Consider the following 15,648-nt stretch of genomic DNA (forward strand, 5'->3'; position numbering starts at 1 on the left):
CAAAAACAATGTGAGGTTGACATGTCTTGAGTGTAATAGACGCAACGGCGCTAGTTAAGACCACGCGGGGGTAATTGAGTATCGTCAGGTATCACTTGTAGTTGCTCGCGTGTAAACCCCCGCTGCGGGGCAGTTGAATCCAGTCTATAGATCGGTGGTCTATTAGTTGATCGTGTTATCGTTGATATGTTATGTGTGGTAACACTCCAGATAGGATCAGTAGCTCTTTTTTTACCGCCTTCAAGCTCTCCTGGTTCATATAGATATCTCACGGTGACATCACCGAGAATCGGCCTGGAAACGCTATTTATTTTTGATCTTACAGGTATATACGTTTTTTTAATCGCGTCGCTGGGCTTCATGTTGATTGCTCGGGTAATCTCGTTATTTAACGCTGCAATTACGCCTGGCAACCTTTTGACCCATTCACGAGATCGTTTTTCTTGGATAAATTCTTTTGCGTACTGATATCCAAATAACCGTTCAGCAACAGTCCGATTGAATCGTTCAACAATGGCCTGATCACGATGTAGCGCAGTATGACCTCGTCGTACCGCGACGCTATGATGTTTCAGCGTTGATAGAACAGCGCCGCGAAATTCACTACCAGGATCAACTTGTAATAGATTTGGCCAGCGCAGAGGACCTCTTCGATAAATTCGCCCAAACGCATCTGCCACTTCAGTTGCTGACTTTGTTTTTAACAGTTCCGCTTGTTTGTATCGACTCGCAACATCAACTACGGTTAGCGCGTATTTGTAACCGTTGTCATGCGGCAGAAATAGTATATCAGCCTGATGAACTTCATTAGGTACGCTGACATCAAAGCGCGAGAAGTTGATTTGTTTAGGCGGTGGTAGATAGATTTGCCATATAGCCTGTCTGGATAACCAATTAGCCGCAGTGGCCCTCGTTACTTTTGCAGCGCTTGCAAGCTTACCAATTGCGGCCTTCCCCTTCCAGTATCCTCTCGGAGAATAATAGATGGATTCCATGTTGTTATTAATTACCAGCGCCCATCATTAATTTACCTTTCATAGCCGATTTTACCAACCATGAGGCCAATTTTTCTTTGAAGGATTTATCAGGAATAGCATTTAACGCGTGAATTAATTTTACATCCGCGATATGACGCTGTTGCAGATAGCTACTTTTGTAGTAAGCAACATCATGAGCATGACACGCCTTATCGATAGCGTTTATTGGATACTCACCGGGTTTGGGCTGATTTTGATCATCGAGTCTGATATCTAATCGCGTTCCGGGGCCACAGTAGCTATATCCTGGGAGGTGCTTTTCTCCTGGATACTTTGCCCACGGTGTTCCGGGGAGTTTTGATAACTTGGCTGCGATGTCACCTCCTCGCTTTTTTTTAATACATCTCCGGGTCTAATAGAAATAAATCTAAATTTCTTTATACCGCATTGTACACACCTACCAGTAAGCGCCGATCTATTATTTCTTGTTGTAACGGTTGTCATATCATTTGTGCCAGTACGCACTCTACACTTCACACAATATAGATCCATAATTTATGTATAGAGACATGAATATAATTGACTTTTCAGCGACTAAAACAAGAGAACCAGTTAAGCATGTTGCAGCGTTACCAAACTCGATCCGGATGATTATCATCGGACCATCTGGATCCGGCAAGACGCAATTGTTACTTAATTTAATAATGAGATGGATGAAGTGGGACAAGTTGTATTTAATCGCCCCTAGCGTAGATGATCAACGATGCTACGAGGTGTTGAAAGATTTCAACGAGAATGCATCAGCGATCGCTAAAAAAAATGTCATCGAGTTTATTACAGATATCAATGATGCACCAGGTATCGATGATATTGATGGCGACGTTAACAATCTAGTCGTGTACGATGATGTTATGTTAGACAATCAAAAAAACCCAGCTAGGATATTTTCCAGAGGCAGGCATAAAAACACTGACGTGATATATGTCACTCAACGATACACTCAGATTCCAAAAGTAATCAGAGACAACTGTAATATTCTTGCTGTATTCAACGGCGTTGATACACACACGCTACGAAATATTTGGCAGACATGGTGCGGCGGTGACATGGACTTTAATGTTTTTCGAAACTTTTTTAGTCATGCTCAGTCGACCCCACATGGATTTGTAACGATAAATTTACATGATCCTCGGACACGATATCGTATCGGACTTGACCAAATATTCGGTTAAATTGTAAGCAGCAGGGGGGGCGATGACATCGACGCGGTCGTCGATGTGTTTACCGGACGCTGACGACGCTGGGATCGGCGCGCAGAAGGCATTAATTAAACCAAATGACGTCCGGACAATTGTCGATTTGGCCCCTCGACGATGATAACGACGACGACGTCGTTTTTTTTTTACCGGGCGCTGACGACACCGGATCCGCTGAGTGCAGAAAGTATTAATTAAGCCAAATGACGTTTGGACAAAATGTCCGATTCGCCCCCTCTGCTGCTATTCCAGCTGTGTCTGATATAACCACATCAGAATCAGATATGGCAGTTGTGTAAGTATTACTACATTTTATTAAAATTGTATGTGTATTTACTTGTTTAAAAATGTTTTGGTAGATGCATAGCTAAGGAATTTAATTATTACATGGAAATTTATTAAAAAACATGGATCATTTGGGAAAAAAGAGTGCATAAGTAGCTTAAGCAGAAGATAGAAAAGTGCCTTGTGTCATTATTTTTAAATGATATTTGCTTTACAATTGAATGCTCCTCATCATGCAGTGGGTATTTTAGTTATAGGGCCTCAAGAGAGAATTGTCCTTGACTAAATGAGTCACCCTCTGTAAATAAAATATGATTATTATTATTATTATTATTATTATTATTATTTGAAGCATTATATCTCATTTCCATCATCATAACCATGATAAATGATAATGCTTTGTTTATGTTGAATGATAAAAAAACTGTAAGGTTTTCCAAATTCAACCTTAGTATTTACATATTTCAAAATTTTATATTTAGTGATTCAGCCTTGTCTGGAGTTGAAGAATTTCAGGAGAAGGAAAGTGTTATTATGGAAAAGTCTAAAAGTTATATAAACCCATTTGAGTAAGTATACTAACAGTAATAATTGTGATACTTAAAAGGATAGTATTTGTGTAAGATATGTGATACATTCATGATATATGTAACTAAACTAAAATCAATGGTGTGTGTGTGTATATATACACACACACACACATATATATATATATATATATATATATATATATATATATATATATATATATATATATATATATATATCAGTAGATGGTATATGTGTATGAACGAGAAAGTTGCTCCTACGAAAGCTTTCTTTTCTCTGTATGAACATACAAGTTACAAAGTGTAATTACAATATATCTTAAATATAGTATAGATGCATACTTGAAATCATGAAGGTATACTAGCTATCATCGAAAGGAAATGAATACATTGTATTATAAATAAAAACCGCACTAAGGCCATAGTTAGGGGCCGTCCATTTAGTACATACGGATGGAGTTGGGAGGGGTGGTTAACCCAAATGCATATGCTTGCGTATGGAGGGGGGAGGTGTCTACTGATAATATATGTACACATAGGAAACGGCTGGGGTAAAACCTAGATAATAATTTGTCTAATACGTAACCCGTTGTAGTGAGTTCAGTCAGTTTTTGAATTTTAGTGTACACTAGACAAACTTTTTAAAATTATGCAGCTTATTTCTTTGATGCAACCAGACATTCAACATTGGTGGACTGTCTGCTTTATTAAACATGTTATTATTATTAATCCTTGATCGTTTCTGCATGGAATAAATATAGGTTGTTCTATAGAATTCGGGGGGAGGGGTGTGCTTGTAAGACAGTATGCATGTGTACAATGGGGAGAGGAGGAGGGGTCAAGCTTTGCCAGATTTTTGCGTACGTATTAAATGGATGCCCCTTAAAAATTTTCTGTTTTCACTTACCTGTCCAACTGAGCTAAAACGCCACTGACTGAAAATTACATTTTTCTGATATATATATATATATATATATATATATATATATATATATATATATATATATATATATATATATATATATATATATATATTCTTTTGAAAGTAACAACTGGACTTTTCCATATCTAATGCGCTTTCCCACACACAAAATATTTTATAAAAATGTCCTACTAACCTACCAAAATTTGAATGCTTGGTATGAGAGAGGGGTATGAATATTTTTCGCATGACCTGACAATATTATGTTTTATTTCTAGTCTTACAATGCAAGTTTCTGAGATCAACTTTGAAGCTGATGACGATATTTCAGATGAAGATCATGAGCCAAGTTTAAATCTTTCATTCAGGTAATGAACATTTTTGTATCTTTTCAATAAAGAATTTTTTTGGATTAAAATGTTATCATGTATGTAACTGTGTAATAGATAGTGAAAAGATAATGAAGATAGTAATATCATCGGTTGTGTTTTTCATCAAAATTACTGAATACGTATGTAAAAGCCAACAAATATTAGATTTGTATACTAAAATTTCATAAGATATAACCTTCTCTTCTTACAGCATTTTATGAAATGTCATAAATATTTCATTTTTATCTTTAAGACCAGACAGTAACATTTGTTTGGAAGATGCTAAAGAAGAAGATGACACAAATGATGAGGATGATGGTAGTGATCAACCAGAAATAGAAGAAGGACCTGATATTTGGCGTATCCGTACTGTTGAAGATACATTTAACTTTGTTGGTGACAGTCCTTCTTTAGTTTATTCCAGTGCACTTCTAAGTCTTGCGAAGACAAATGTGCCACTTACTTGCAGATCCAAGGGACGTGGGACAGATATATCACTATGCAGACAAGTTGTTGGATAAGCATTATATTTAAAATGGATAAGATTGCAGCTAAGTTACATTTCAGTGTAATATGCATTCTTAAGCATCATTTATATTGCAATTTTCATGAGATTTATCAATATTGTTTTTACTTTTACAAAGATACATTTACTCCATTACCAGCAAAACTGTTAGATGTGCTCTGAAAAGTATCAGAGTTTTGCAAACTGGAGGATGTTATTCACATTATATTACCATACATGTTGTCGTCATATCAGTCTAGGTATAAACTAATGTTCCTGAATTGTTAGACTTATTTATGCATACTATACTTGTGGTCATGCATATATGTTAGCTGTTAATGTCAGTAGGTTCACATTTAGTAAATGGCAGAATAAACATAAACATATATGTAGAAGTCCCTATTTATTACACAAAACTGTCACACTAAATATAAAAAAGAACTCTTTATGGTATGGAAATAAAATCAGATTTTATATTTATCTAAAGGTTTGTGAAAATGGACATTGTGCCAAGAAATGGTGTTCACAGCCTCTGCTGAATCGGCAACTACAAGGTGGTGATTTACGTTTGGCATCTACCATATTATTGTCTGGCAGTACCTCTCAGAAGATGGTCATGTTTTCAAAATTTCTGAAGCTACCTATTTTAAGTTCTACGACATTTCATAAAATTCAAAGGACGTATTTAATTCCATCCATTGACCAATATTGGATTGACCATCAGGAACACATACTTCAATCGTTACAGGGAAAGGAAGTTGTAATTCTTGGTAAGTCAAATTTCAGTTAATATAGCTAAATTTCAAATTTATCAGAAAAATTAAAAGTATATCCAAGATATACATGTTCTTTCAAAATTCAGATATCATGAAAACACCTATAAGCCCCCAAAAATAACATAGCAATTGATGGTTTTTTCCATAATGCTCAGCACTTGGTTTTGATGTAAACTGTAACCAGTTGTTGAAAGATGAACGAAGACAAATCCAGATGGGGCCCTGAGTGGCCAAGTGGTCTAAAGCGCTCTCCGTTACGGATCACTGCCCGCTCACCTCTGTCTGCGTGGGTTCGAGTCTTGGATTCAGCCAATATGGGTATGTGAGAAAGCTTGCCAGTAGCTTCTCGTGGGTCGGAGGTTCTTTCCAGGGTTTTCCCGGGTTCTTCCTCCACCATAAATACTGGCCGCCATGTATAGCCTATCGTGTGCTGAAAAATGGCGTTAAACCCTACAACAACGTATCCAGGTGATCAATGTGCTTACCTTGTTACTCATGATCTCTTAACATTATACAAAATATTTTGTATCTTATCTGTTCTTAACACGTTGACTTGAAATTTGATCATTCAGCTTGTAAACATATTTGGAAATTTAGGTGGGGAAAGCTGGATTTCACTATTTAGTAATTAATGTTATGCTAAATCCCAGATCTGATCGTATGTTACTCAAAAACAATGTGGCAGTTGTTATTATAAGATAGTTATTATTAATATTTATTACAAATGCTTATATGAAACTTAGAGCTAATATGAACTGCATCCTTTTTTCTAGGAGATGGCAGAATGGACAGCCCTGGACATTCAGCCCAGTATTGCACATACACATTCATGGAAAATTCCAGTAAGAAAATTGTGTGCATCATAACAATGGACAAAAGAATGACAGACAGGAAAAGCACAAACTTAGAAAAGGCATGCTTTGTAAAAGGGCCGAATTTCTTAAAGGAAAAGAAAATAAAAATTGTAGAAGTCGTCACGGATTCACATTTACAGATCTGCTCTGATGAGTAAGTTGGCTTTTGCGTAATTACTCTGACATAATGAAATGACCTGAACGCATGTGCATGATTATTTTCTTAATAAGCGACAAATATAAATTTTGATAATTATTTTTAAATATAAAAAACGTGATATAAACATGTACTGAATGCTGGATAGAATTATATATCATCCCGAGTAATACCAAATATTGAAATTAAGTCTAATGCCACTTCATGAAAATAATGTGTATTCCTCTTCATTATTTATATGATATTTTGCTGATAATGAACTTAAACTCTACTGTCTTTAGCCTATCATATCAATGTTGGTTTGTGCTGCATGCGTGCACTAACAGTAATCAATGGTATGAGGTTTACATTGGGAAGATAACCACATTCAAACAAATCACAATAACGTATATATATATATATATATATATATATATATATATATATATATATATATATATATATATAATCCACATTACTCATAACAGGTTATTTATTTAGTAAATATGGTGAACTGACTTGCACAATTTTGTGACCATTGACTCCTTCAAGTAAATTTGTTGTGCATAGTTATGTCCTAGTGTCAATTTGCTTAATTAAACAACAATTTGTGAACAGCACGTGTGACATGTAATAATTAAGATGTTTGGTTTGCAGTATATTAGTTCTGAAGCATTGAAGGTAAAATCAGAAACTTTATTTATAATGATAAGTGTATTTAAATTCAACAGTTTATAGTTAAATTTTTCGGTGCATGCCACTGATGTCTTACTTTTAATCCTCAGAGAAAGAGTTTCCAGAAATCAAGCATTCACATGATGTATGGCATGGAGCAAAGAATTTAGGCAAAAAACTAATTCAAGTAAGTCACAAGAAAATTTTAATATGAAATATGAACTCAAGTAATTACCAGCAGATATAGAACTTGAAAAACAGCAATCTAATATTTAACATAAAAGAAAAGTTTAGTATGTATGAAAGATCAAATGTTTGAATGAGAATTAATAATTAGTACTTTGATTTGTAGGCTGGTCAGGAGAAACAAAACCGAAATCTATTGGAGTGGACCAAAGATGTTGTTAATCATTTCTGGCACTGTGCACAAATTTATGGGAACAGGGAGGATTTTACTGTAAGTACATATACAACACTCTTGTTGCTTTATAATGATGTAAGACTGATTTTTTGTCAGTGAAATGTTTCCATTCTTTTTGTTTTGTTTACAACATTTAAAGTTTAAAATACATTGTATATATTGTTTCCTATTTATAGGGTGTATGGAGTGGTATTTTGCACCATGTTGTAAATGAACATGAACGGTTATTACCACATGATCAAAGTGAAACAAATGCATGTAATCATGGACCTCTTCCCAGTGAAAGAAGTAAAGAATGGCTCAAAAAGGACAGTCCACCTCATGTTGCACTGCGCAGAATTGTTCTGGATAACAGGCTCTTGAACCGGATTCCTTACTACCTTAACTTTAGGTAAGTGTGAAAAAATGTTTTGGTGTTTTACTGATATTCTTTTAGCTGCAACAATCATTACAAAAATGATTAGTTTCTAAACTTGTGTACTGCATTTTTGTTATCTTAACTCATCCAGCCCCAATCCCGCCTGCAGGCATGATGAGGCTGTATCATACTTCCAAAGTGGGCAGTATTAAAAGAAAGCAGAAAGATGTTGCTCTGCAACATACCCAATAATCTGGACTTTCTACTTGCATTACAAAATGCAGAGGGGAAAAACATATTTTTTCAGACCAATTTTTTTTTAGCAAAAGGTCACCCATTGTTAGAATCTGACTTTGTGTCCGGATTTTAGATTTTTTTTGCCTGCGATCTAATTCAGACCAGTCTGAACTACACACAGACAGGTGAACCTTTGCAAAAGTAGGATAAGTTGGGGATTGGGAGTAAAAAGTGGCCAGGAAAGGAAAATGATGGGTCAGTAAGCACAGAAAAGAAAAAATAACTCCAACTTTTACCCTCCTGCACATGCCAAATGATGTTTTTAGCACACCTAGGCATCAATCTAAGCAAAAAACTCTTGGAAGCAGATGCATTTGGATGTATTCAGAATTAACCCACAAATGTATTCCCTACCCCCATTTCAGGTGAAAATGAAAATAATCTTTGGGGTTGATTGACTTGATTATTCTCTGCACTGTATAAATAATGCTACTGTACAATATTCGTATTTTCATCAAAACAGATTATTTTATGGGGACTTATAAAAATGAAATAGTTTTCTGCATCTGAATCAATTTATTCATTAAGTCATTTTACTTTAATTTTCAGAAGTACAGCAGAACTGGAGAATTTCCAGAATTTGATTTTATTGTATGCCTCCAAAGACATTCATATAAGCCACCAGCTTTCAGAGCTAGGAATTTTCTGGCAGCTCTTGATCATAACAATCATATTGACCGAGATGTGATTGTTAACAGAGATGGAACAATAAGGTAATAAACTTGATTCTTGTTTTTTAATGTAATAATTCATTTTTGTTAAAACATTAATGCTTTACCTGAAAGTTGATAAACCATCTGCGTGTGGTACAATTTAATCTAACATAATAAAGAAGAAAAGTTTTATAACTTAATTTCATAAACCAATTTTGGTTAGGATTAGTCTATATTTTAATTAGAAAATTCTGTAAATAATCTAAACATTTTTTGATATCTTGGTAAGGTACAGGTTTGGTATATTGACATTTCCATCTGTAGCAAAATGATTTGTTACATGTAATTTTATGCTGTTTATGTTTGGACTTTATCGAATTCACAAAATATGAAATGACATTGTCAGTGAAATTTTACATTTTCCTGTCAGATACCAAAGGTCATTCAATAAAAAAAATGGGAGATGGTATGAAAACCCGAAGAGAGCTGATAAACAGTACCTGCATATTCCGGAAATAATTACGAAAATATTGAAAATGAGGATAGATGATGGAGTTGGCATGAACCAGCCAGTTGTTTTGGAAATGAGTGATCCAAGAAGAATATCTGCTGTACTCGCTCAAATACCACCACCGCCTACAGAAGAGATTGTTACAAAGCAGAAATCTCGTTTTAAGTTACAATGATGCAGGTCTTTTAGTCCGGTACCATGTATTGGTATCAAATTGTTATGGAGAGACTATTCTAGTGCATGTAAATTAACAAATGATCCATACCTTGGACCCATATAAAGGCTTGGATTAAGTATTTCTTGAAGTGCCTACCCTGAGCCAAACTCCAGCTTCTATTTGACTTCCAAGTAGCAATTTATCTTCAGACCACAGTTGATTATGTTCTTAAAACTTTTAAAGACCTAAAACTGATACTTTGTTAGAAATGTATTTTAACAAAAAGGTGAAAGACCTTTTGTAACTTGACAATACGTTATAGTCACTCTCAACAAATCAGTATAAGGGTATGCATAAGGCAAGTTTTTAAAAATATTTTTGTTTTCAGTCAGCCAACCATCCCCATTTCTTATTGCCGACCCTAGCAAATTTTACCTTTATGGTAAGAAATATTCCCAGGGGTCAAGCTAGACTTAAATTTTAGGGAGAAGTGACTTCTTTTAGACAGAACAGGGAGAAGTGGAAGCTAAACAGCGTTTCTTGCTTTAATTATGTCCCATATTCCTCAGTATGCATTTATCAGTTGTAAGTAATACCTTATTTTCAAGATGAAAAATCTGTTATATATTTATTATTAAAACATTCTGTTCCTGTATAAAAATTACTATATTCATACCCATTGTATTTATACTTGTAGTCTTTTATGTATGTTTGGTTTGAGGTAAATACAGTGTATTTTGGTCATATGATGTAAAAAAAGAAAGCACAGCAGAAACTATACATTGTAATTCATTTTAATGATAGGAGTAACAAGATTAAAATCATGTAATTGCAAGTCAGTAATAATGCATAATAAAGTACCAATTAATTATTTTATTTTCTAAATGTTTTGTGTAAAATTGCAGTCAAAAAGATTTCTAGCATACTTTGAAACAACCCCTACAACATGTACATTGGAGCAAATGAGCAAGTGACTTCAAACCATACTTTCGTCCTGATTCCATTGTTCCTGGTAAAACATTACTGTAACTATCCATAGACAACACACTGTAGCATTAAAATTGATATATAACTGAACTGGGCCCTTATTTCCAAACGAATACATCAAAGAACATGTGTTGTGCCATGTGAGTGCATAATTAATTACCCCCTTTCTAGATTTATTACAAAAATCCATTAATAGGGCTGCATATTTATGGTTTTATTATTTGCCTATATACTGATAGTAACGATATGCATTGGTTAAAGAATATTTGCTTCACTACATTATATAAACATTTTTCGTATTTTCACGAAAATGAATTACATCAGAAAACAGCATTGACCATAACATTTTTTCGAATTCCACAACCTAATATTGTCCCATGTTTCTGACCAACATTATTAAATATTTAGGCTAAATCTTCTATCACATAATATTTAAACTTTGTTTTCCTTAAATTATATATTTTCCTGAATCTATTTGCCCAATTATTTAAGTATACAATCTAACGAAGTGGTATATCACAGATGCAGTGATGTCCACCATTACAGGCTCACGTACGGTTTCAAACTGATTTTATAAAAATAATAATGCTGTTAAATTGTCCTTTTTTAAAAAAGAAATAAATTAGAAAATGGTCTTCACCGATTATATTTTTCAACAACAAAATTACTATTTACCTAGAGGTAAGAGCATCCACCTCAGATGTGGGAGGTCATGGGGTTCGATCCCTGGCCAAGTCATACCAAAGACTTATAAAAATGGTACTAACAGCTGACTCACTTGGTGCACAGCGTTAAGAGGTTAGTGTTAGGACTGGTCAGCCTGGTGTCAGGATAATGTAACTGGGTGGGACGTCATGCTACATTTCTGTGGCATGATGCCTCAGTGCTAGACATCACTATTAACTGCCACACTGCAGACATCGTAGCGATATGACTGAAATTTGTTTAAAGGTACGTTAAAAATCAAAATCGCACACACACATATTGATGTTTAAATTTTGAAACAGAATTTGGTATATTTTCATCATAGTACAGCAGGCCCAATTTCATGAAATTGAACAGTGATATCTTGCTGCGGACAGGGTTAATGGTCAGTTAGCAATTAAAACACGCCCGTGAATGTGCAAGCGTTTGTCGGCGTAGGCTAATTGGTATCAATGCTGCATAAATACAATTCCCCTTGGTTACAACACTGCCAGAACTTAATGGCTACATCGAGGAAGTTATAAACTACAGCCAGTCATTTTACGTCTGAAAAATCAGAGGGCGAAGTCATTATCGCAAGTTTAGCAAGTACCTAGCTTTGTTCTTGTTATAGGGTTTAACGCCATTTTTCAGCACACGATAGGCTATACATGGTGGCCAGTATTAATGATGAAGAAAGAACCCAGGAAAATCCAGGAAAGAACCACCGACCCACGAGAAGTTACTGGCAAACTTTCACACGTACCCACATTAGCCAAATCTGAGACTCGAACCCACGCAGACAGAGGTGAGATGGCAGTGATCCGTAATGGAGAGCGCTTTAGACCACTCGGCTACTCGGGGCCCCTAAAGTACCAAGCTGCCCTAATTTTAAAACAAATGCAATAGGAAACACACATGGGGTTCGGCTTAAGTACACTATCTGTTTCCGTGCAGTAGTTTGTTTAGGCGGTGTACTAAAATTTGACATTGAGTAAATGGTAATCAGTCAAAAGCATATAAACCAACACAGGATAATACAACTTCAATGTAAGTTCTATAAAACTGGCTAGTATTTTGTGCTGGGATGTCTGTAACCAATCCTTTATAGCAATGGTAGACTAGTTCCTCATATAAAAGTCAGTTGTATGACTTTTATGGAACAATGCTCTTATCATAAACTGTGTAAAATAACTCCATTAATGTAAAGATGGAGATTGATGGACAAGTCACTTCTGGATACAATGACTTCAGCTGATAGGTCCATCTATAAATTTGAAACAAACTGCTGAGAATTATATAATATAGTAGCAATACTGTAGTTATAATGTGGAGAGAGTTTTATATGTACGCCATAATTATTCTTAGATGATATTGTTCAGTTTTTGATACCTGGATATACTCTTGAATTAAAGTTATGTCTGTACGTGCACATTTGATACCTGACTATACTCTTGAATTAAAGTTATGTCTGTACGTGCACATTTGTAATTATATAAGTTTAGTAAATTTCATAATATATAACAGTTAGTTTCACAGTGTATGCAGTTGTGTACATTCATTTGGGTTTTCATATCAAGGGTATTATTATTTTTGTAGTGAATGAACACATTTGAAAGAACTGAAAATTTGATGCTTTAACTGATGTCAAGTATAACGTTTGGTTTAGTTGTAATCAGATGACTGATGATGCATATATGTAATATAGCATTCAAAGTTGCATTTGATGAACTAGTATTTTAGTCTTAAAAACTTTATTGAAGTTTCTAGAGCCATTTTGTTTTTATTGAAATGCCATAACTAATGAGCAGTATTGTGCTGGATAGAATAGTATCCTAGTCTTTGTAGTTCTGTTGATATTTACAAACCGATCTGTATTCATGAAACACTGCAATAAGTTTTCCTGTCTCAACTCATTATGAATAGGCGTTATTTATCATTTTACTTAACATGCATATGCAAGAAAACAATCATGTTCATCCTATACTTTTGTGCCTTACATCCTTTGCATCCCATGACAATGCTAGTCAACTTAATTCATCCTATGTTTTTAATAAATTTTCTGTATAATACCAGTAGTATCATACCAATAAATGGTCTCCTCAGAGTTGCTTTTAAAACATAGCCATACATATAATTATTCTTTACTGGGTAGGTAGCTAATAAAATGTTTAACAAATTTTGTTCATGCAAAATAAAAATTGCATGAAACAAAAGAAATGCTTTATACAACTTAAAATAAAATCACAAGTTCCTAAGAAAGAGAATCCTTCCATGAAATTAATATCTCAAATCAGGTACTACATCTATATTATATTTAATATACAAATATTCAATTACAAATTTAAGATGCATGCCAAATAACACAATTTCTCACCCGTGGGACCAAGAAATCTTGCTATTTTGCTAATGTTGCTTTTCTTTTCTCAGCCTGGCTGTCTACTTTTAAAAAGAAAAATCCTTGTTGTCTTCTGCTTTGTCGGATATATATATATATATATATATATATATATATATATATATATATATATATATATATATGTATATATATATATATATATTCGGTCATAAATTAAAGCAACTTAGTTTCTCCAACTTTATTAACACACCATACAAACTATTTTGAGACATGCACACATACATATACAAGAAGTTGATCTATTTGGTAGAACTCCAGACGCACAGGCAATAGATGTCACTGGTTAAAACAAACCAAATTCTCTCAAGAACTACTGCAAAGCCAGCAACAACCAAAAATGTGTTATGTCAAATTTGTTTGTTTTCTTCAAAACAAATCAAACATCTGAATCTGCCCCAATTGAATCAAACATCATAATGAGATTGCAAAGGGAAACTCATGCACTTGCTATTTCACAAGATTTTCATGTAGTGTACCATTTCAATAGTAATAGCAATACTTGCTATATTTCCAGGACAGAAAATATAAATTTCCAGGTAAGTCATGAATTCAAAATCTCATAAAAGTCATTACGTGCCTAGAAAGAACTGTGCACCCAGTATTGTACTGAACAGTATCATGCTGCTGCATACCACAGAATGTTTTTCAAATTGAGGAAAGTTAAAGGTTAGGAGTATATAAGCTATTAATTACTTATTGTTACTTTTATAAGACATCTTTCAATTAAACATCATAATACAGCAATAATATCAAATTCTTTTATTTTTTTATTTTCTAATGCATGAACTTGAGTAATTCGTGTTGACAGGTCACCCAATTGCCCTCATTCATATATTTGTATCAATGTGCTGTATTCATACACAATAGCACATTGTTCCAAATGCTTATTGTGCAGTACTTCCAACATGTAACAATTAAAAACAAATTCTTTATTTCCTTTTTCTAAGAGCAGCATATAAAGCTAGATTCTATTTAAGTAATTATTGTTATTTTCATACAAGAGTACAAGACTTGATGACTTTTTATGAAGTAAGAGGCAATAATAGTACTTGCCTAATATGTGTTGAATCTGCTAACTATATTGCAAAATTACAAGGTTCTTTTATTTAGAAAAATTGCGTGAGAAAAATAATCTACGTCAGTATTTGTACCAACACAATGAAATCCCAACCTTTGATTGGGATTTCCTTGTCTTGGTGCAAACCTCATCATAGATTCTATTATTCACACATCACATCACTAAAAAGATCACCCAAGTCTTCCTTGAGTAAAGCCACGGTACTGGCCAAAACTATCTGGGTATTTATCCCTTATATGCCATACACAACAGCTTGGAATGACACGTCTGTTGCCAGCACCAAGGTATCCATAAGTCCATAAAATAAACTGCCTATAAGCAGCATGCCTTTCCCCCCGGTTGTAATCATTATCTTCTTCTGCTGCCAGGACATCTTGCCTATACCTCTGTGCAACAAGAAGCACGACTTCGTCTAAAACAACCAGGTCAAAGTCATGCAGAAATTATAAAAAATTGTCATTAAAATATATTCCAAAAAGATGAAAGCATTAAATGTTCTGTTGGAAAATATTGATTCTTGTGTTATGCAATGAAGCAAACATAATGATAAACAAGTGTTTCAATAAGCTGCTTAATTCATTAATACTAAATACTAAATAATAAAAATATTAACTCTGGTTGGGCAATTGAGGCAGATTACAGTCGCGAGACTTATGGAAAGTAGAACTAGAAAGACACAATTTACACAAAAATTACTCACAGGAAGCCTGGAATAGCAGTTTGACATTATTTGTTTGCAGCACTGCTTTTCCTCATCATTTGGCATTTCACGGCAGTT

The 15,648-nt window shown here is 34.3% G+C and overlaps 2 protein-coding genes across 2 annotated transcripts in view; one reads left to right on the forward strand and one right to left on the reverse strand.

Moving 5' to 3' along the window:
- Nucleotides 1–15,648, reverse strand: part of LOC149776179 (progranulin-like) — a 225,217-nt gene that overhangs the window by 74,540 nt on the left and 135,029 nt on the right. The window lies entirely within an intron of this gene.
- Nucleotides 4,270–10,222, forward strand: LOC149776180 (uncharacterized). Its single transcript, XM_089942545.1, has 10 exons — nt 4,270–4,356; nt 4,613–4,871; nt 5,352–5,634; nt 6,414–6,648; nt 6,933–6,976; nt 7,416–7,492; nt 7,658–7,762; nt 7,903–8,117; nt 8,931–9,094; nt 9,465–10,222. The coding sequence occupies exons 1-9, from the start codon at nt 4,274–4,276 to the stop codon at nt 9,067–9,069; spliced, it is 1,440 nt and encodes a 479-aa protein (XP_089798671.1). The 5' UTR covers nt 4,270–4,273; the 3' UTR covers nt 9,070–9,094; nt 9,465–10,222.

The sequence above is a fragment of the Sinohyriopsis cumingii genome, chromosome 18 (assembly GCF_028554795.1).
Source record: "Sinohyriopsis cumingii isolate HCF-2022 chromosome 18, ASM2855479v2, whole genome shotgun sequence".
Classification (NCBI taxonomy): domain Eukaryota; kingdom Metazoa; phylum Mollusca; class Bivalvia; order Unionida; family Unionidae; genus Sinohyriopsis; species Sinohyriopsis cumingii.